The sequence below is a fragment of the Helicoverpa armigera genome, chromosome 25 (genome assembly GCF_030705265.1).
Source record: "Helicoverpa armigera isolate CAAS_96S chromosome 25, ASM3070526v1, whole genome shotgun sequence".
Lineage (NCBI taxonomy): Eukaryota > Metazoa > Arthropoda > Insecta > Lepidoptera > Noctuidae > Helicoverpa > Helicoverpa armigera.
This window is the reverse complement of record NC_087144.1, coordinates 3,670,488-3,692,111: the sequence shown is the minus strand read 5'-3', so window position 1 is coordinate 3,692,111 and position 21,624 is coordinate 3,670,488. Positions and strand designations below refer to the sequence as shown.

The 21,624-nt window shown below is 35.7% G+C and overlaps 1 protein-coding gene across 1 annotated transcript; it reads right to left on the bottom strand.

Moving 5' to 3' along the window:
* Positions 1 to 3,648: 3,648 nt before the first annotated feature.
* Positions 3,649 to 11,012, bottom strand: LOC135118752 (mannose-1-phosphate guanyltransferase alpha-like). The gene is given in 12 exon segments (XM_064041550.1): positions 3,649 to 5,862; positions 6,293 to 6,436; positions 6,922 to 7,042; positions 7,530 to 7,567; positions 7,570 to 7,690; positions 8,089 to 8,185; positions 8,457 to 8,668; positions 9,292 to 9,392; positions 9,395 to 9,459; positions 9,924 to 9,975; positions 9,978 to 10,121; positions 10,852 to 11,012. Coding segments are annotated over 12 exon segments (1,236 nt in total). The 5' UTR covers positions 10,892 to 11,012; the 3' UTR covers positions 3,649 to 5,761.
* Positions 11,013 to 21,624: the final 10,612 nt, after the last annotated feature.

The window sequence follows — 21,624 nt, the reverse complement described above, 5'->3', positions numbered from 1 at the left end:
ACTAATTAACGATAAAGATTTCCTGGATAACAGGAGGCTAAGATAAGTTTTCTAATTCATTTATCACATATATTCATTCATTACCTGCTTTGCCCAAAGGCGCTACCCGTTTTAGGACCCCCGAGGGCAAAGCGGGTATTTCGAAGGGGTTTATTTTTTTGATTTTTTTCTGAATTTTGAAGAAGATTACTAAGACTATCTTATGTTTTCCAAAGTTTATTATATAAACAACCCTATGAGTACAAATACAAGTCGCATGTAATGTTCTTGGTTATTTTATTTAACATCTTCCCTTAGCTTACCCGTTTTGGGAACATCTCCCTACTTAATGCTTCCAGCCTCATGGGAACGCTCCCAGTTGACAGCGATAAGGAAGCTTTTCAGATTTAGGTTTTTCTACGATAGTGTTATACCTAATTTTCATTATATTTGTAGTTCTGTATATTTTATTTTTCGATTTATTGTACGTCTTTTGTTTGGAAATCCCTACATAAAGTAGGTATAAAGTATAAGTAGGTATTATAATAAGTGGGTCGTCAGTCAGATTTTTTCTAGACTGGTTTTTGTTTTGACGCATTTACCTACCTACCTAATTATGAGTATCGTCAACCTTGCTCAAGTATTTAGGTTTCCAGTTTTATTTGTTATGTTTATAATATTAATGTTAGTCTATACAAATTAAGATGCTAATCAGGGCCGCGCCGACCCCCGGCAGCGCCTGTGTGCGAAACCTATGAAGCGCCTCTTTTTTAACGAATATCAATAAAACGAATTTAATTTTTAAATGAATATTTTTAATTGTTAAATTTGACTGAAATAAATGTTCTCCAGTCAGCGGCGGCCCTAGCCATTGCGAGGCTACGTGCGGCAGGTCTATGCGAGGCCCTTTGTTCTACGTGAAAAGTCTGTTGTGAGCTAGGAGTTATTTTCTTGTTAATAAAAGGACTTACAATCGGCGCTACCTTCTAGGTTCGGCTAAAAAAGGATTGAAAAAATAAAAGAAGTGGAAAATAAAGCAGAGCGTAGCGAGCGCAAAAATTTTGGAGCTTTGGGTCACTAAAGCACCTAAACTTGTATATTAAAGAACGGTGCAAGGTGCAGTCGCGAGCGCAGCGAGCGCGAAAATTTTTGAGTTTTGGGACATAAAAGTACTCTAATCATGTTAGAAGGAACGGTACCGACAAGCGAACAGCCGCGAGCGCAGCGAGCGCGAAAATTTTTGACTTTAGGGACATGAAAGTACTCTAATCATGTTAGAAAGAACTATACTGACAAGCGAACAGCCGCGAGCGTAGCGAGCGCGAAAATTTTTGAGTTTTGGGACTTTGGGTTTTAGAATGAACGGTAGGCACTGACAAGTGAACAGCCGCGAGCGTAGCGAGCGCGAATTTTTTAAAATTGTTTGTTAAAGCTAAGCGTCCACTTGTCGGTATCGTACGCAACGGACGTATCGCACGCAACGGATCGTAGTATTATTTATATAGAATTATTCTGGTTCGTAGTATTATTCTGGTTCAAAGAACTGCCGCCGTTTTAACGTTGAGCTCGTAAGGAATGTAAACTAAAACCCTAAACGTAAAATGAAACCATAAACGTGAATAATAATAAACATTAAATATTGAGAGACTTGTTCAATAAGCGTTATAGATGTTTTGTAGTTTACAAGGCCTATGTTGCGCGTATTGTACTTACTTGTCGATACTCCACTACAAAAAACAATCATATAGGTAACAAAAATAATTTAGGTGGCAGTGGCGGCGCGGCGCCCCGATTGTCTTGGCGCCTGTGTGCGCCGCACACTTCGCACACAGGGGCGGCGCGGCCCTGATGCTAATTTACTTATGTTGGGAACCTTTTTTTACACAGTAAATTAATTTTAGTAAGTAAGTATTCTGTGTCGGAAATAATTATTCAATTAGTTTCGATACTGTAGGTATTTTCAGCGGTTTATCGTAGATTATTTTGGCAGGGAATTGTCTTATAATGTTTTATTTACTTAAACATTTTATTTACCTACCTATTTCTTGTGGATTTTTTTTATTTTCGCTTTCAGTTCAATGACCACATTATAGGATATTAAGATGACTTATTTGTGATGGCACAGTCGACTGCATACAATTTCCCTAAAATTAATCAAAGTTTTCGATACTTAGGTACCTACCTTCTTCGGTATCATGTCCAAGACAATTGGTAGCACGGTGGCTGTTCACATGATGGGATATTATGGGATGGCAAGATGGGACGGAAACCGGAGATCAGGCGCAGGACCGACATTAACGTGCTCTCCAAGGCACGGGTGTATCAATTACCAACTTCCATTCTCCGGGCTACTTTGTGAAAGTTTCTGAAACAAACAAAGCGATTTCGACCTTACCCGGGAATCGAACCCGAGAACTGGTGCACAGCAATCGCTCTATGCGACATCTAGATTTAAGAGATAGTTTGAGAAAGATTTTTTTGTACTTAACATTAATTAACACAAAAGCTAATATTTTATCATATTTAATGACAATGATTGTCGGAGTATAATAACTCAATTATGAACTATTATTTTTCTAAATTTTCCTTATCACGTGCCTAGTGAAAGCAGTCTTCTAAAATCTGGTTGGATAACTACTCATTTATATATATTTTTAGTATTTTAGGACATAATTTACTTTTGAATTCCATAAGTTATTTTGACGGGCTTATTTTTTTATTCAAACTATTTTACAGTTGGGCATAAAAGTTCACCTTCATTTAGAAATTAATTAAGTACACGGTTTGCACTTGAAAATGCAAATTATAAGTTAACCGTGAACATTCCATAGAGAGACACGGTTTAATCCGTAACCGCACTATAAGTTAGTGCGCAAATATTGTGTGTTACTCATAAACCAATTAGCTATAGTAGGTATATAAATTAATTAAAGGCTAGAATTTTGTGAAAAATAATGACTGAAAGTGTGATAACTCAATTGTTATCACAAACGTTTCAGAATAGATTCTCTATGTAATGCTTATTTCCAACACTTTTTGGAGACTCCATCATCTGCCGAGTCCTTTCTAACTATGTTGGAATCGACTTTCAGTCTAACCGGATCAAGCTGAGTACCAGTGTTTTACAAGGAGCGTACTCACCTGGACCGTCATCTCGTCATCACGAATTCCTCCACCATTTAATATTACAGTCACTGAATTTCACGTATTGTAAAGAATAAATCTTTGCAACAAAGGTAAAAGCGTGAGTGCGTGATGGCCAAAACCTATCAAATTAGGTGACAATTAGATCAAAAGATATCACGATTTCCTGATGTCATCACACGTCATAGATCACGTTAGTTGCGTGACTATCATAGTTGTTAGAACTTCGTCATTTTAGCTCTCAGCTATAAAAATAGGAAAAACTGTTTGCAGAATTGTGAATTAATGCTAAGTACCTAGTGCCTAAGTTTAGCAACCTTATGAAATTAGGTACACATGTAGGTATACTTATTATGTGTATAAATCGATGCACAGGCCCATATTTTTATACTTTTAATAGCAAAGTATTAAATAAACGTATAAAACTACCAAGCCCTATTACTTATTCCAACAATTCTGTAGATTTACACCTAGATTTTGACGATATAAATCATTTGAACCATATAATTAAATAAAAATCATAAATGTGCTCAATCAGTTTATTCGAAGCACCATCAAAACTTAGAACTATACATTACATTTATTTACATATATCTTAAATACATAAATATTACAAATATGTTTAACAAAATAATGTGCTTCTGTTACTCCTTATTTGGTCGAACATTTGAATCAAAATCGGCAAAAAAAATATCAGAGAATAGCAGCTTACCAAATATTGTCGTCACAATATAAGTATGTATATAATGTATAACTATATATCTAATGTTTTAACACTATTGGAAGCTTTGGTTTTCAATCATTATAGCGGCTTAAAGGGATATTGAAGAAAGTCCAAATTATTAGATTCTTCAGGCAACTACAATCTGTCAAATTTCAATAGATTTTCTTTATTAACATAAACACGCTTATGTTAGCTTCACTTGTAACTATGTACCTATGTAAGAAAATCATGGAATCTTAATTTGACCCACTTCCCGGTCTTCGATTAGGATGAAATTTTGCACACGCTCTGAGTTCTGATGAAAATACAGTGTTTTTTAGTAATCTCCAAAGTAGCTAGATGTGCTTAAGCAAACCCAGTTTTATAATAAAGATGACTTTAGTTATTCTCAAAAATATACATATTATTATATCAATCATTTTAGCGACAATAGTACCAAACAGTTACATAATATAACATTAAAAGTAACACTTAGCCAGAAAGGCGACCGGAATAAGGAAACAGCGGAAACGAAGGTTTTACGTATAAAACATAGCTAAAAACAAAACTGGCTGGACTTGTACAAATTCAAAGATAAAATTAAAATGGTCGAAAGTGAATGCAGGGCTCAATGTCAGCGAAAATTCAGAATTTTGTGGAATATTTTATTGATAACTAACTTCCGCCAACATTCACACCCGTGTCCCGTGTGAACAAATCCGCACACCCGGATAAAGGAAAAGTATCCCATCCTAAACTTTCTTCAACATATGGGGTATTTAACTGAAAGATTTTTTCAAATCAAGCTAGCTCGGTGATTTTCACGTTCAATCAAGACAATATTTTGCACAAGAATAAAAGAAAACAGATGTAAGTGGAACATAATGATACATACATCTTTTTTTTCGTGTAAAACCCTGTAAAAAACTGTCAACCTTCGAATCAAACATTTAGTTAAGTTAAACGTACAATTATATTGATACATACTAATGAAAGGAAATGATAACGCCAAAAGTATCGCGTGTTATAAATTAAGGGACTTTTTATCAGTAAGATATACATACATAAACCTAATAAATAATAAAGAACGAGAATTACTAATTTGCACAGAATAAATAAGGGTACATCTACAGGGTGCAAGTAGCTTGCGCATGTCGAGGCACATACGCAGGTTACATGTACATGCATTTTAAAAACGCGAGGGTCCAGCGACTCGCGCATGTACCAAAGCAAAATACCCACCCGCGTGCTCTTGTCACTTGCGCATGTTAACTTGCTGCAGCTACATGCACCGTGTAGATATACCCTAACCAATAGAATTCCTCCGCTCAGGTATACTACTCACTGGCCAGAGACAAGATATTTGAATAAGAACGGAATTTTAGGTATTGTTTTTTATAACTTTTCTGGTCCAATCCAATTAGGTCAACTCTGGGCCTTACACCTGTCGACTAGGGATATAATAAAACAGCCGAATAGGGTGATTAAACGTGGTAAGAGTGTGAGGTATTACAAGATTCGATGTAGATAATTCTAAATATTTGTTTTTTAGTTCCGCTCTGATAAATGTAGGTTCAACGTAAGTGTCAATTTAGTTATACATATAAACTCTGTGTGATGTAAAGAGGGCAGCATATCAAGCTACTACAATTTGTTAAATATCGACAATGGATCTTCATCCTTATCTCTCAAGTATAAGCTTCAATGTTGAATGGGAGATTACAAATTGGAGTAGCTTTATGTAAGCAATTGGTACTAAATAAAAATATTTTCATTCAATTTCTTATTTTACAACTAACGCTAATTACATATTTAAAAATTATAAATGTATAAAATCTTAGGCTTCACAATATTTCGTTATTATATTAAAAGTCTATCTAAGCCAAAACATTTTGTATCTGTATTAAAGCTTGCGCGGTGTTGCCAGTTCAGGAACTATAATATGATTTCGTGCTTGAAACTCCTTGATAGATGTTTGTGTGGCAACACTATGGAGTTTAGAAGGATGGTCTCGGCTGGCACCACGACTCCCGCACCTGGTTGTCAAAATTAATACATAAGGAGATGATAACGACTGCTATTATGGAAAAAAAAATTCGTGGTCTCCGGCTCTGGTTATCGTATCCGAATAAATAAAGTCACCCGGAGATAGTGTAGCTGATTAGAAGTAGCATATACAAATAAAAATCGAGCCAATTTTGGGGGCCACATTATGAATAAATTTAAACATTATAAATAAAAAAAAGAATCGAAAAACCATAATATCGCATGGGGAGTTAAGTAGGTATTTTATATTTTTTGTCGTCTTCTAACATTTTAGCAACTAGCTAATAAGTGCTCTATATAACAACGATTGATCGACTTGTTTACATCTGTTTTGATGCAGTCGGTTATATTTCTTAAATAACTTTACTAATTATTACATTGTAATTATTAAAAAGGCAAGTACTTGTTGATACAACTTACCCAATATAGTAATAGAAGGGTTGAGCCTGCCATCGCTGTTGAACAGTGGCGTGTTATCCATCTTCGCGAAGGGCTTGTTAGGGTCAGGGTCTGACGGGGTCCCTTCTACTCGGGACCATTCGCCTACTGACGCTTCTTGGCCGACTGTGCCGAGTTGGATATTAATTAATAATGAGATATATGGTTGGGCTTGTAAAAATATATCGAGCAGACTGACTATTCTGACTAATAGCTAATGATTAACATACAGTTTTTCAGTTGTTTAAAACAACTTGTTTTACAGTTAGCTCAGTGTGAAATTCTTATACATATAGCAAAACGAATACGGAAAATGGTAATAATAAATCAAGTAAATAACGTAGAATTTATTATCTTGTTTATTTTTAAACGGGCATCTCTTTGCCCAAATTGTAGGCCTAGGAGTCTAGGAGAGCACGTATAATATAGACGTTGTTACATTAGTAGCAGTCATTCTAGCAATTTCATATGGTTTAAGAAAATACATTAGCAAAAACATCGCAATAAGGTGACTAGGGATTAGGGATGGGTTTATAGGGATCAAAACCCTCTTTTTGCGTTAGAGGTTAAAATGGGTTTGTTAGGTGATTAATTAAACTCAGTAGACTTACCAACAGAATACATGACGAGTGCATGTTCGTGCACCGTAGCATTGTTCAGTACGATAGACTCCTTTATCCTCACGCCTGCTTTTATCGTCACTCCCGCACCAATGGACACGTTGGGACCAATCTGTGGGATAGCAGTCATATTAATATTAGAAAAGGCAATACGTGGAATATAATTGCTGCGCTATCACATGTGCTTTTGGGGTCACATATGCACTCGGAGAAGTGTCACCGTATCAACTTGAGCCTTTCAGTATCATTTATATGAAACTCCATTGGAACGCTCACTAATCGGAATCAAAACTTAATCGCCTCGCGCCGCAAACAGTAGGCCGATAAAGTTAGGGTCTGATTCCTATAAAAATTGAGAAATTAGAATTTCATTAGATAACATGTTCACAAAAGCAATAATAATACCTAATTCCGCACCAACCTCCAACAGTCTTACGGGAGAAACGGCAGCCCTAGAAATGATTTTAACATCTAAATTGTTAGGTTAGTTCCAACAGGTATCTGTGGAGATCTAAGGGGGAGGCCTGTGTTCGGCAGTGGACGTCCTATGGCTGAGATGATGATGATGATGAAATTTTTAGGGATAACAATATTCTTACCACAGCAGTAGAGTCAACAACGGCAGTAGGGTGTACAAAACATCGGGCAGTATGGTGCAGGGCTTGTCCTTAGACACGCGGTCGCGGTGCAGCTCCAAGTAGTGACGGTTCGCGTAGATAGCCGAGCCCGCTGTCTTTACTTGTGACCACCAGTTTGTTATCTAAAAATAAATAGGAAATATTAGTAGTTAACTAATTTCTTAGGTATGTACATGTACTGAGAAAATCACTTGAACCAAGTTCTTTCTCATTGATCTAATCAAAATCTCCCTAGCCTTTTCTTAATTTTGGGTTTGACTTTGAGTCGGATGCAACTGAGTGCCAATGTAACATGGACAATAATTGCCTATCCGACCTCCTCAACCCAGTCATCTGGGCAACACAATACTCCTTGGTAAGACTCAGTTTCCCTGACTCAAAATTTCTGCCTTCTGACTACCCGTAACAACTGCCAATGATGTTCAAATGACAGCCAGAACCCACTACATTTGTGCTTATTAGTTTCTAATACTGTACTAAAGTAGGTACAAAATTGTGTAAATAAATAAATGATAGTTACCTGCATAGCATATAACTTGTTAGTTCCTGCGAGCTGCATCAACACATCTTGCTCAAATGACATGTATCCAGGGTGAGCACTGGTCTGGCCGTTACCACTAAAACATTACAGTATTTTTTTTTTACTATTACCTAATAACGGCTTTTACACTATGAAAATAAATAATAATCAATATGAATAAGATGACAGTTGAAAAAAGTATATCTGAATTAATTTTGTAACAACTAATGAACCTACTGTATTCATGTGCAAATAAATACTTTGACTTTGGGAGTAGAGTGCGGGGAGTTCATTATAAGCAAGAACATATCATAATATAGTTACATGGTCAAAATAGTGAATGTGAATAAAGTGATATAAATATGTACCTATAAAAAACATCCTGTTTCTTCTGAAACGAGTCCGCCATAGTATGAAACACTTGCAAGGAACACACATAGACGCCACAGTTGATGAGCGTGGACACATAACTGTTGGGTTTCTCCACATAGTGGGTGACTGACTTGGTGCTACCCTCGCGTACCATGCAACCGTAGTGGACGGATTGCTGGCGGGTCGCTTCAGTGCCCATTATTGTTACCTGAAAGAACCATTTCATTTTTGATATTTTGAAATCTTTAAATTGAATTAGCAGGTCAGTATCATCCTCCAAGCCCAACTATGTTGGGGTCGGCTTCCAGTCTAACCGGATGTAGCTGAGTACCAGTGTACCAGTGCTTTACAAGGAGCGACTGCCCTATCTGACCTCCTCAACCCAGTTACCCGGGCAACCCAATACCCCTTGGTTAGACTGATGGTTTGGTTGAATTAGCAGTATGTGGTTTATTATCACTTAAATCTATAGTTTTGCATTTTTATTGTAAACAAGATAGACATTCTACATTCTCATCCCATTGATGACAATGGCTTGTCCTGAATTAATTACAATGGCCTCCAGAATGTATCAAAATATTGATAATATCACCCTGGTTTTATGAATGTGAAATCCAGCCATTCTATATTAATTGACAATTAAAATACACAGTCTAAAGTGACAATATTTACATAATACCATTGGATAGAAGAGATTTATTTAGAAATAACCTTAACCTTTGTAAATTATTTATTTCCTGTTGTTTTTCTCTATTGAGTGTTAATCTTAACCTTAATTATTTATTTCCTGTTGTTTTTCTCTATTGAGTGTTTAAATAAATAAATGCTTACCAAAGCATTAGACCTCTCTTCATGGAAATGCCACAACTCTTTGAGCGGGAAGTCAGCGCAGACATCTCCGTTCAACAGGAAGAATGCAGAAGGATTGCCGCACGCACTTGATCCCTGAAGTGGTACAGACCACCACCTGTGCCCAAAGGTGTGAACTCTTGCAGGTATCTGTAAGTTATTAAGAAGCCTGTATATTTTTTGGAAAAATAATGAAATAAATAAGTACTTATGATGTTGGAAAAATAGGGAACAAGTACTTAAGATGATTTACAGATTTGTAGAAATATTTAATAGGCTCAAATAGTGTCAACTCTATTTTTAAAACATCTATTTATAAACAACCTGCCTTCATTTGTGTATAATATTACTAAGGATTACAAAAATAAGCACAGCTGTGTTTAAGAACACCTGAACCAATTTGTAAAATAAATTATTTTAAAAAATATGGAAGATAGACTATATTTTTAGTAACTTTTAATAACTAATTTTGCCTTTTATATCATTTATCATTTCTTAAACTAAAAAGTGTGCAAATTATTTGCACACTTTTTTTATTGTCAACAAATTATTGGTCATAAAATATTAACTACAATACTTTGCTGTTGTCGTGCCAGTATTTTTTATTTATATACCTGATAATAACATGATACTCCTTCTGCATATCAGAGACAAACTGTGCCATAGTGTTTGTGGTGTATGCTCGATGATCAGGATCTCCTTGCACGCCTCCAGCTTGGCACATGCTTCTATATGATGCTGGATCAGTGGAAATCCTGCTATGGGGAACAGTGGCTTTGGTGTGTCCAGAGAGAGGGGGCGGAAGCGGGTTCCTGGAATAAAAGATATATTTTTTTAAGGATTATATCCAGATGAGTTAACTCAAGAAATTGCAGGTTATGTGAGGTGTTTCTAAGAAATTGATCAATGTTGGCAACCAATACAAATGGGTATTGGGTTGCCTGGGTAACTGGGTTGAGGAGGTCAGATAGGCAGTAGCTTGATGTAAAACACAGCTGATTCCAGTTAGAGTGGAAGCCAAATCCAACATAACTTGGGAAAAGGCCAGGCAGATAACACAAGAAAAAAAATTGGTAGATAGTTAATTAATAGAACTCCAGTCAGTATAGTTTTATAGTCGGTACTTACGATAAGATTTATTAGATTAAATAATCACACATCCTTGATGAACAACTGTATACAAATGAGTCATTGAGCTATATCATTTAAAAAGGAACTATTAAATCATTGGAGGAACCCCCTAGGGGGCCTGCATGTTGCCTTTAAGTCCCTACTCATCTACTAAAGGTCTAGAAATGAATTATTTCGTGTATTTTTGCCGTAATTCTTAAAGTGATGTTGTCTTAATATTTGTATAACCTTCACACTAGCAAACAATAATTTCTACAGAAATATCAGTAGTTCACGCAAGTTTGTAGCGTAACCATACTTAGATATACAATTTCTTATTTATAGAATGAACTAATATACGTAATAAATTATAGAAAACAATTTTATAGATAAGAAACGCCGGTGACGTCGACTGTAAGCAAGATATTTTACCTTTTTGCGGCCCTCCAATAAGAATTACTGCTTTCAGCATTGTTAACACTTCTTGGTATAGCTAAATAATGAGTAAATGCTTTGTAGCTAAATCGTTGTTATTTATTTAGAGTTTTTATCTAAGTTTTCTATGCGTAGCGTACACAACAAACAACACGTCAGTTTTTAATGTCAAATTCAATTGACATATTTGACAGGTCTATGTCTTCAGGAGTTTAAGTTTTTTATTTTGAAAACATGGTTTTTGAGCACTACTAGACAATTATTATTTTAGTTTGTGGATGATTTATTGTGTTAAGATGATTTTTGTGGAAAGACAACCACTTTCATATACGTATCACCATACATGAGTAGGTTCAGGCTCGTAAGTTTGTCAGCACGAGTTTGTTACAGAATTCAATGAATCTTATTAACAATGTTGATGCTGCCTTCCAGGCCTTTCAGGCATTGCAATATGTGACTTGGATAATAAAAGAAGTCTTACATCTACATGACTTTTATAGAAAAATCGTTTCGGTTTTATAAGTAGGTAGGTATGTTCCTACCAAAAGTAAGTCCACTTAGCTCATCTCCCAATCCCAAATAAAAAATACCTCACATAGCTTTTTGTTATTTGTAAAAAAAGGTATTAAGCCGAGGTTGACCTATCCAACCAAACAAATATTTTCAAATTAAAATACATCCGTGCGATCTCTCACAATTTATTCCACTTCTGTTCGCTGTTCTGGATTTAGGTTTTATGCCACACAGTTACAGGTATCTGGCTAAAATCCGCGTCAAAATTGTAACATGCAGTAAAGCTGAGATTAACGAATCATATTTGTACCTACAATAGCAGTTAACATAGATTAAATTGTATGTTGATTAGGGTCATAACAATGTTTACGTAATCTAATGATCAATCTACCTATATACTTATCTATGTTTGCATGTCACATCTGAATCAGGAATATAAAACAACCCGCTCGAACATTCTTGAATACAACCTATGAGAAGAAACCATTGTTTATTTTCAGCCTGAAACAATCATCAATTAACCCCTCCCACTGTGAGTGCAGCTTGAGGGAGTGTCAGACTCTTACTGACTAAAACCCACCATATTCCTTCTTGAGCCTTTAGTGTAGGTACCAGGACAGCGGTAACCCTTGAAACTGTAGAGTAATAGTGAACAAAGTTGTTAATTCACCTGCGAGTGAAGTCGGTGGCTGAATCTAGTATTATCCAAACATTTTAAAACAAGCGTGGGCGTAATCCTTTTAACTGTTTGTATGTTTTGACAGCCAGATAAGTCCTGTATACAAATATGTAATGTGGGTTTTATACAAGATGATATGTTACTGCCTATTATTTAGGCTAATTCCCAAAAATATGTAGGTACCTGTTATGTAGGTAAGGTAAGGTTTGGAGTTCAAAAACGTAGATAGAGAGAGCTTAGAGCTCTTCAGACTATTCTGTTGGTTAAAGGAATGCACCTAGATTGTTTCCACAATAGCATTATAGGTATACCTACAACTAAATCTTCTTCAGGAATCAGTTTGTGAAGTCAGAAAATGTGAAAACTGTACCTATTCATACGAAAATCTATTCAGTACTTTTTGGATTTATCGGGAACAGACCGACGCGACAGGACAGTTTCATAACATGCAATGAAAATGGTATCAAATTCAATACCTACTTGCATATACCTACATAGGTATCGAACGAACGAACAAAAGCTAATGTATGTAAAGCCACATTATACCGACATCACAAACTGTTGATTTTCCCTGCACTAGTTATTGGAAACGCTCATTATATCAATTGGTTCTATGCAACCATCAAACCACATTTACGGTTGAACAAATATTAGCGCTGAAAATTTCATCTATCATTATCTTTAATCAACTGACTCGTTGGTCTAGTTGTCACGAGGTCTCGGGTTCAATACCTGGGTCAGACCGAAGTAGCTTTGTGGATTTTAGAAACTTTCACAAGACAGCTCATGTCAGTTTGTGATTGATTGATACGCCCGTGCATCGAAGCGGTCCTGCGCTTGATTTCTCTCCGGTAGTGTCGGATTGAAGTCCCATCGGGCTATGAGAGTAAAGGAATAGTGAGTGCACCTCGTGCACTACCTACACATGGTATGATCTACACAGTTGGCTGATCTTATATGAGAACAGTCGCCGTGGCTGACGGCTTGGACGCCATTATTATCTGTAATCAAACTGTATGGCAGTTAAATATATGTATAGATATTCATACATAGTATTATTATACAAGGACATAATAAATCAACACAGGAGCAAACTTTATAACTACATACATATAGTAAGTTCAACTCAGTCGTGCGCGCGGCCTTTTGTGTGGGTAATCCTTGTACATATACAGTGACTTTGTGTGCGTGACAAGAGGTACAGTCAGGTACAAATACAGTTATTTCGGGGTTGTATACAGGTGTTTAAGAAAAATAGTTATAACGTAATTTAGTGTTAATCTTTTTATAACGATTCTGAATCGCTACTTGAAAAATCAAATGATGAATTTTGGATTCGCTACTTTCCAAGGTGAATTATAAATTCTGACTCCATGTCAAAATGTCTATAGTATTCTTTTTTATTCTTTTGTACATGTCGACAAGTATTACCCCACATCCCTTAATCAATTTGATTTAAACGTTCATTTATGAGTTTCATTATTTCCGTCTTATTTTGGTCGACATTATGCGAAGTAATATAATTTTTTAAAATTCCCCACACATTTTGTTTACATTATTATACACGATTACGTTTTTTTACATTCTTAGTCCACACTTTTATTTATTGTCCGCGTACCCCGAGCTAGAAAATATGTAAGGAGTATTTAATTCATCTTAGATATTTCACGTCATTTATTTATTAGACACTGTCAATGTCAATTTGAAAAGACGTATGAGAAAATAATGAAAAACTGTAAAATGTTATAATAAAAAGCTTTGAATGTTTCATTTTTTGAAACGCTACCTGACTCCTGAAACATTTTCTCCGTGAAGAACTAGACATTTTTGTAAACGACTGTACCCATAACAAAAAGCGATAAGAACACGTCATCCTCGGACGACATCACTGTCACACGAATGAAAGTTGTATATTTACAAGCCGACGCACACATAGGGCCGCGCGCAAATCTGAGTTGAACTATCTTTACCTACAAATTCCCAAGCGAACTCGCTCAGTAAATAGAAGTGAATCAACATCTATTGTATCTACGTATAATATCACTGCACTTGATTGCATTACAGAAAGTGCAACAGACACCAAAATGAAATTATAAACTTCGTCGTACTTTGTAGAAACATGGCGCCGTGCCGAGGAAATTGTTTCGACTTGAAGGACTCGATCTTGTCTTCAGTCTTGGAAAATACTGCTGAGAAAACTTTATGGTATGAAACTATTTGTGATTTGAATTTGGAAAATTATGGAATCCTTGACATAAAATACTTATTGGAAAAAATATGTATCGTTAATTTCCTCGAGACGGTTAAGGTTGAGGCTTTGGATACTAGACAAGTTTTTCACTCCTACAAGGGGAACAAATAGAAAAAAAAAGAAAATTGGGTAAAGGTACCCAATCTAAATCTTCAGATGTTGACTTATCGACCGCTGTTAAAAGCTAGGAAGTAAGCATTTTAACTTAGTAAATAGAGTAATAAATAAGTGTTATTAATTATGTCTTAGTAAAAAATAAAATAACTTTACAGTAGAATCCAAGTTACCTATTTGGCGCAACCAACATGACTGTGTTTCCATCAGAGATTTCTATACATCGGCACCAAGCTTCACCAATATTGGCACCAGCATTGGAAGACCAACATAACAAAATAATGCCAATACAAAAGAGGTCAGGTTGTACGAATGTACGATCCTATAATGTGGGCTTTGAATTTTATGACCTCATAAAATATCTGAACTGTCGACCGTTCGTTATTACGCCCTGACAACGAACGAAATATCGGCCCATGGAATATGGATTATATCGACCAGGAAATAAGGTATTTGGTCTATTTTTAACCGACTTCTCAAAAAGGAGGAGGTTCCTTTCGTTGTTCTATGCTTCTAGTCTCCTAAAAAGATGTTTGCAATTTATACGTTCTGGATTTGATCTCGTAGGGAGGCACCTCCTGTACCTTCAAGCCAAACCTAGTTCTTCCAAAAATCCTCCCCGAATGTGTATGATTAAAAAAAAATACAAGATCATCAACTTTCAGGTACAGAAATAAATATACTTTTAATGTACTTACTGAGTGATAATATAAAAGGAACAAACTACGACAATTATTATAGAGCATTCCCTGAAGCACAGATAGACAAAATAGAATAAGGTCATAAACTAGATGAATATCTAAACTAAACTTACAGTAAAATGTAACCAAGGCCGCGTCGGATCTCATCTCATTACTAACTCAGTTTCTGGTTCAGTTGAGTTAACTCGATAGTTTAAACTAATCTAGCTTTCGCTCCGGTGCTCAAGCCAGGAGATTGTTTTACTCCTCTGATATCGGGAGTTGAACAATTGGGTGTAGATTGATATCAAGTGGCAACAAATGTTCATCAAAACGACCAAAATTATACTCAAACACATGTACATTGAAATGTTTCATAATCGTGACGGTTACTTCGACATTAAATGAGATTTTATTTTGTAATTTGTATTGCCGTTAATCCTAAAATGAACTAAAATAAAGTCATATTATTTTTTCAGGAAGGCACACTTTTATTATTTCATTTTTTCATCAAAATCGATCAGACCGTACAATCCTGCCTCCTATTAAAGAAAATACGTACACTGATGCTTTGTCATTCATATTTCTTTGTAAAACAAAATAGTGTAACCTTGTTTGTTATAGAACCTCAGAAGAGTAAAAAGGGGTGAAGATAACGGAGGACCGTGACAATTTATGGACACCTAAACTTGCAATAAATTCGAACTAAGTTTGCCAATGAGTTTGTTTTCCTCTCACTGAGTTATTTTCTGACCTTCTTCTCTAAGTATATAAAAGACATTGTAAGAAAACTACTTGTATTATTTTGATTCAAGACTAGAAAACGATTTAAAGTCTTTATAGGACTACCTCATTTTTATGTAGTGCCTGAACACATTGAAAGACCTATTTATTTGCCGCCACTGAAAATGCCGTGTGAGTGGCGACATACTGGGCAACTAAAATTTTAAATTAATTGCCATCATCTCGCCAAGAAGAAGAAGATATACTTAGTGCGTTTTTAACGAAACCCTAAATGCCATAAATCGTAGCAGTCTTTTAGGCACACTCAAAGCAAAAATTCCACAACCCAAATGAATCTTTAATCCCAAAAAACAGCTACAATAGAAAATTCTCCAACAGCAAAACCTCTTTTAAAAACAAAATCAGCTTTTTAAACGGTTTTATTTATTTTAAACATAAACAAAACGCATCCTTGACATTATCAACCACCCAATGAAGAGCCATAATAATAAATTTATGCTGGACCCCATTAGGGGGCAATTTAGAACGACGTGCAGTGGTCGGGGTCTACTTGAAGTGGCCGGTAAGTGGCTCTGCCGTTTGCTAATTTGATTGTGGCTTGGACGCTACGGAATCATGTTTGCCTGGTACCTCTGGTTAATAGACAGAACTAATATTATTGAGTGCTTGTAGGGTTGTGTGTCATTTTAGTTTATTTTTATCTGGAAATATGTATCTTTTTCTGTATTCATAAATTTATGCTTTATCCCATTAGGGGGCAATTTAGAACGACGTGCAGTGGTCGGGGTCTACTTGAAGTGGTCGGTAAGGGGCTCTGCCGTTTGCTAATTTGATTGTGGCTTGGTCGCTACGGAATCATGTTTCCCTGGTAGCTGGTACCTCTGCACAGTGATTCACGTTCCATACAAAGGCGGCCATAAATACGAAACTCACAAATACTTTTGATTAATTTATTTTACACGTTGAAATATGTTAAGATAAGTGTAAATTATTAAAATTAAAACATAACCACATTCATTTAAAAAAAATATCATACTATTTAGGTGTAAAAGTGTCTCACTGTAATTTTGTTTTAGACGATAAACCTAGAACATGTCATACTGCGACTTTTAATGAAAAATCTATATAAATAATGGTTATTTATATTAAAAACAACCATAAAGGAATAAAATAAAACAACAAAAATACATAAACAACCTTTTTTGCAAATACACACAAAACACAAAATATACCAGAATACATTCAAGCTCAAAAGTATTTACTACAAACAGATAACAAATCTAGTACAAATTTTGATAGTACACCTTTTGTTTTGACAGGTAACTTTCGTAAACCTGTTAGGAAGGGATCTGAATGAAGAAGTGGATGGTTCAACTTTGTCAGACTCTGAGATACATGTTACTCAATTCGCTCTACATCAATATTTTCAACTGCATTCAGCCAATCTGAATATTTCTCTATAAACTTAGACCTACTACGATTTGATTTTGCCCAATAATGAGAAATTCGTTTACATACATTCATAATTTTATTACTTAAAGTCTCTAGTTTGATATTTTCGATGTCATCCGAAAGGCACGATGTTTCTGTCAAAGTACTCAGGACATGTTGCATTTTTCATTTGGACTACCCTCTTTAGAGTGCTAAATGTCAAAAATAGTCGTCCTCGAAACAGAACATTTGAAAACTTTACCTAAAACAACATGAAAGCTGAACTTAAAATATAAAGTTTTTTCTTTACTATGGACATGCATACTTTGACACTCCTTTAACCCAAGAAGGGCAGAAAGATGCAGATGAAACTTACATGGTTTTATAAGAACATCCTCTTTATTCGAAAACATTTGCCTCAAGTGCAGCACTGAGCAGCAAAAGTTATAGGTCCAAATGAAATCAAAGTATACTAAACAAATCTACAAAAACGCTACCTTCAATAAAAAATAAAATAAAATATTAAACGCATTAAAATAAATAAAAAGTAGTTGATATTAGAAGTACATACCTTGGTCTTGGACCTCCATACTATCACCATAAACACTTGATTTGGAATAGTGACACTCAAAAACAAAGTGTTAAGTTTTGATGACTCACACGTTGCGATAATTCGACTCGAGATGCGCTTACTTCCGATGCACAAAAGTGAATAATAAGTTGACCTTATGACACTGATATTTAGAGTTTTCGGAAGTTTCTTAACTTGTTAATCACTTAGTAAGTAGATCTAATGAGGATAAGCTAATGACATTTTTCGATTTATGGCCTTAGAGTGAATCACTGTGCTCTGGTTAATAGACAGAACTAATATTATTGAGTGCTTGTAGGGTAATGGGTCATTTTAGTTTATTTTTATGTAGAAATATATTTTTCTGTGTTAATAAATTTATACTGGACCCACCCTTTTCGCGCATAAGTGACGCAGCTGCAGCGCTTTTTTTCTTTTGGTTTACTGTTTGTTTTGTCCCTAGATTTATTTGTTTGTATTTGTGTGTGTTTGTTTTCTGCGTCATTTGTGTGTGTAAATAAATGGTTTTCTTTCTTTCTATTAGGGGTAATTTAGACCGATGTGCAGTGGTCGGGGTCTACTTGAAGTGGCCGGTAAGTGGCTCTGCCGTTTGCTAATTTGATTGTGGCTTGGACGCTGCGGAATCATGTTTGCCTGGTACCTCTGGTTAATAGACAGAACTAATATTATTGAGTGCTTGTGGCGCTGGGGTCATTTTAGTTTTATTTTTATTTTATTTATTTAGTTGTTTTGTATGTAGAAATATCTTCTTGGGTTTTACCTAAGTAAGCGTTTTATGACTATTACTGAAATCATTAACTATTGACGAATTTTTGGAATAGAGGACATCGCCCATACGAGCTGAGCGGTGTCGCGCGGAAAATTCGACTTTGTGAAAAAGTTGCATATAATACTTTTTTAAGCTCACTTTGGCACTAAGTATTTTCAATCCCCTTAATTCGCCATTTAATAGTCCCACCAATATAACCACAATGTATACCGAAATTAAAATAACTGCATCTACAGCAAAACTTTACTTATTCCCCTCGACTCTCCATGACGGCAAAGTTTCGCAGGATGAAAACTTTTACCCGAGCAGCAAAAAATATTAGTTTTCAGTCCAGACATTCAAATGCTAATGCTGAAAGTCTGGCCGAGACGAAGCCTTGGCAACCTTTAATTCCCAGTAGGTAAGGTACTAAGTTGCTTTTTTTTAAAGTTAAAGATACCTATATTTTTTGTTAGGTTTAGGTGTAATGAGTGCCCAGAGCGTCTTGGGACATGGCAATTTTTTGGCACAACAGCTTATAAATTATTAGATTGAAGCTATAGCAACACTGTCTGGTCTCCGAGCTTCCGTTTGTGGCACGAGACAACTACTTCCCTCAACTGGTTAAAAATTTGCCTCTGTCCTTTCTCCGGCCCTCGTAGGACAGTATGTGTACCAAACATTTGAATCAGTTATAGCGTGATAGGCAGACAATTAGTCCGAGTTACTTCATTTTAGGTAATTATTTTAAGAAACACATTTCGTAAATACTTAACTGGTTACGTATCTACTAGCTTTAGAAATACATCCTCGTGTAGTCTATCTTTAACCATCTTCGAACCACAAGAACATCAATATACCTACTTACCCTTTAAAACTAATTTCAAAACCAATGACTTTCAACTTTGAATCCTTTGCAAAGATTAATAACGTTCAAACTTATATTCAATGTCGCCACTAAGTGACCAAACTGTGTAAGTCTTGGAGCATTCAACCATCAGGATCCATTATGAGCATATGTCTCTATATGACAAAGTCAGCCTGTTAGCGTGAGATAGCCCAACCTATACCTATTTAGTGAAAGCTCAGTCATGCATTTTTGTTTGCATGTTTTCGCATACACATGGCAAAATACAATACAAATACAGACGACTTTACATATAAAGGTAGCCGGAAGACGCTGGATGCAGGTCGCCTCCAACAGGTATCTGTGGAGATCTAAGGGGGAGGCCTATGTTCAGCAGTGGACGTCCTATGGCTGAGATGATGATGATGATGACAAAATTTTACAAGCATGTTTGATGTGTGTGTATACGTAGTTATGCTGCTAAATAAAGAAAAATCATAGAAATCAACAGGACTTTCAGATTTTTTATTGCTAAATCATTCATTTCTCCTGTAAACTGCATCAAAACAGACTTAGCAGGTTAAAGAATGTCGACGCTTCATCATACGTGTAGTGTACCTATGTGACATACCTTTGGCAGAGGAAAGGGCACAGCACTACTGTTTCCTGTTTATGTTGGTTAAACGCTCTAAGTTACAAGTAAATAGGAGAGTGACTTAACATTTAAGTTGGCTTGTAAATGGATGTCCCTTGTACATGTAATGCGCTTCCATTGTAACTTAGCGTGAACTGTCAAATATTCATGGCGTGTCATTGTTAGGCTAGATACAAACTCAGCTACAGTTTTAAGTAACTAATAGTTGCTTGTGATCGTAAAAAGATTCGAGCAGTTTACCATCTTGAAAATATTATATTTAAACATTCAATTGGTAAGAATATTTGGCTGAAGGTCTCTGAATCTTCAGTAATCCATAACGGTTGCTGGGTGACAGGTACGCGGGGTATCGTTTTATTTAGTAACTAAATAAGTACATCTGACAAGAAAATTCAAAATTGAAGACCCATCATCTTCCTAGTGAAACATGACGTAAGTACTTACACCTTATTCCTATAATTGGTCATGCTTACTTATTTTTTTGGGATTTTCCGGTTCTGATCTGGTTCGTTGACCTCATAATAGGTTGGTACTGCTAATTAACCTTCCAAGGAGCTTATACAACATTTTTACCGCAATCTCCGTCCATTCTTTCCTTTATATTTTTTTATACTCGCTATCCTACCCGGCTTGCATGAAAATCCGTTCAGTACCTACTTACTTTTTGATCAACCCAAATAAAAAGACAGGTGAGGAGGAAAATGTTTAAAAAAAAGAAGTTGTAGGTAGTTATACATTTTTCTATTGACACAAATAAATCATAGGTACTTAAAATCTAAAGTTAGTTCTGAAATACTTACCTATGTCTTTTTATATGCATAAACATACATCCCTACAACATATATCCCTTCCTTTACAAAACAATTTAAAATTTTATTTTAGGTAAGTATACATAATTCTAGAACACGCCGGTGAAACCTTGGGCTGAAACTACCTTTTATAACAAATCTACCACAAAACAAAAACACATACCTACTAACGACTTACCCAACATAATCTTCAAACAAAGCGACATCTAAATAAAACCGACGCTGTAACACGATATGAATCAGTCTGCTTTAACGTCTAGACAACTATCCGTCTAGACTGAAATAGTCAAACCGGAGGGATCTGAACATCAAAGGTGTTTGTTCACTGGGATATATCTTTCGTCTTATGAATGCGGGTGAGCTGTGTCTTTAAATGTAAGTACAGACGCCAGACCTATATGAACCTGACAAATTTTACTAATCGAACATAAATCTTAAGTTATTGTGATAAGGTTGAAAATCTATTGGAGAAATTTGACTGTACATATGCAAGTTGTCTTTGCATACGTAATCTCGAAGCCGCTTAGTAGTGGTCAAGTAGCAGAGTCGTACGAAGAAGATATGCATGTACGTATATTACACACACAAGTTTGGCTCACCCGCTTTGGTAAGATGAAAACAAAGTCCCCGACGAATTGAAAACCTACTCCTTTTTAGGAAGTCGAATGAAAAATCTAAACTTACGTGTGAACAAGCTGAACTAAAAA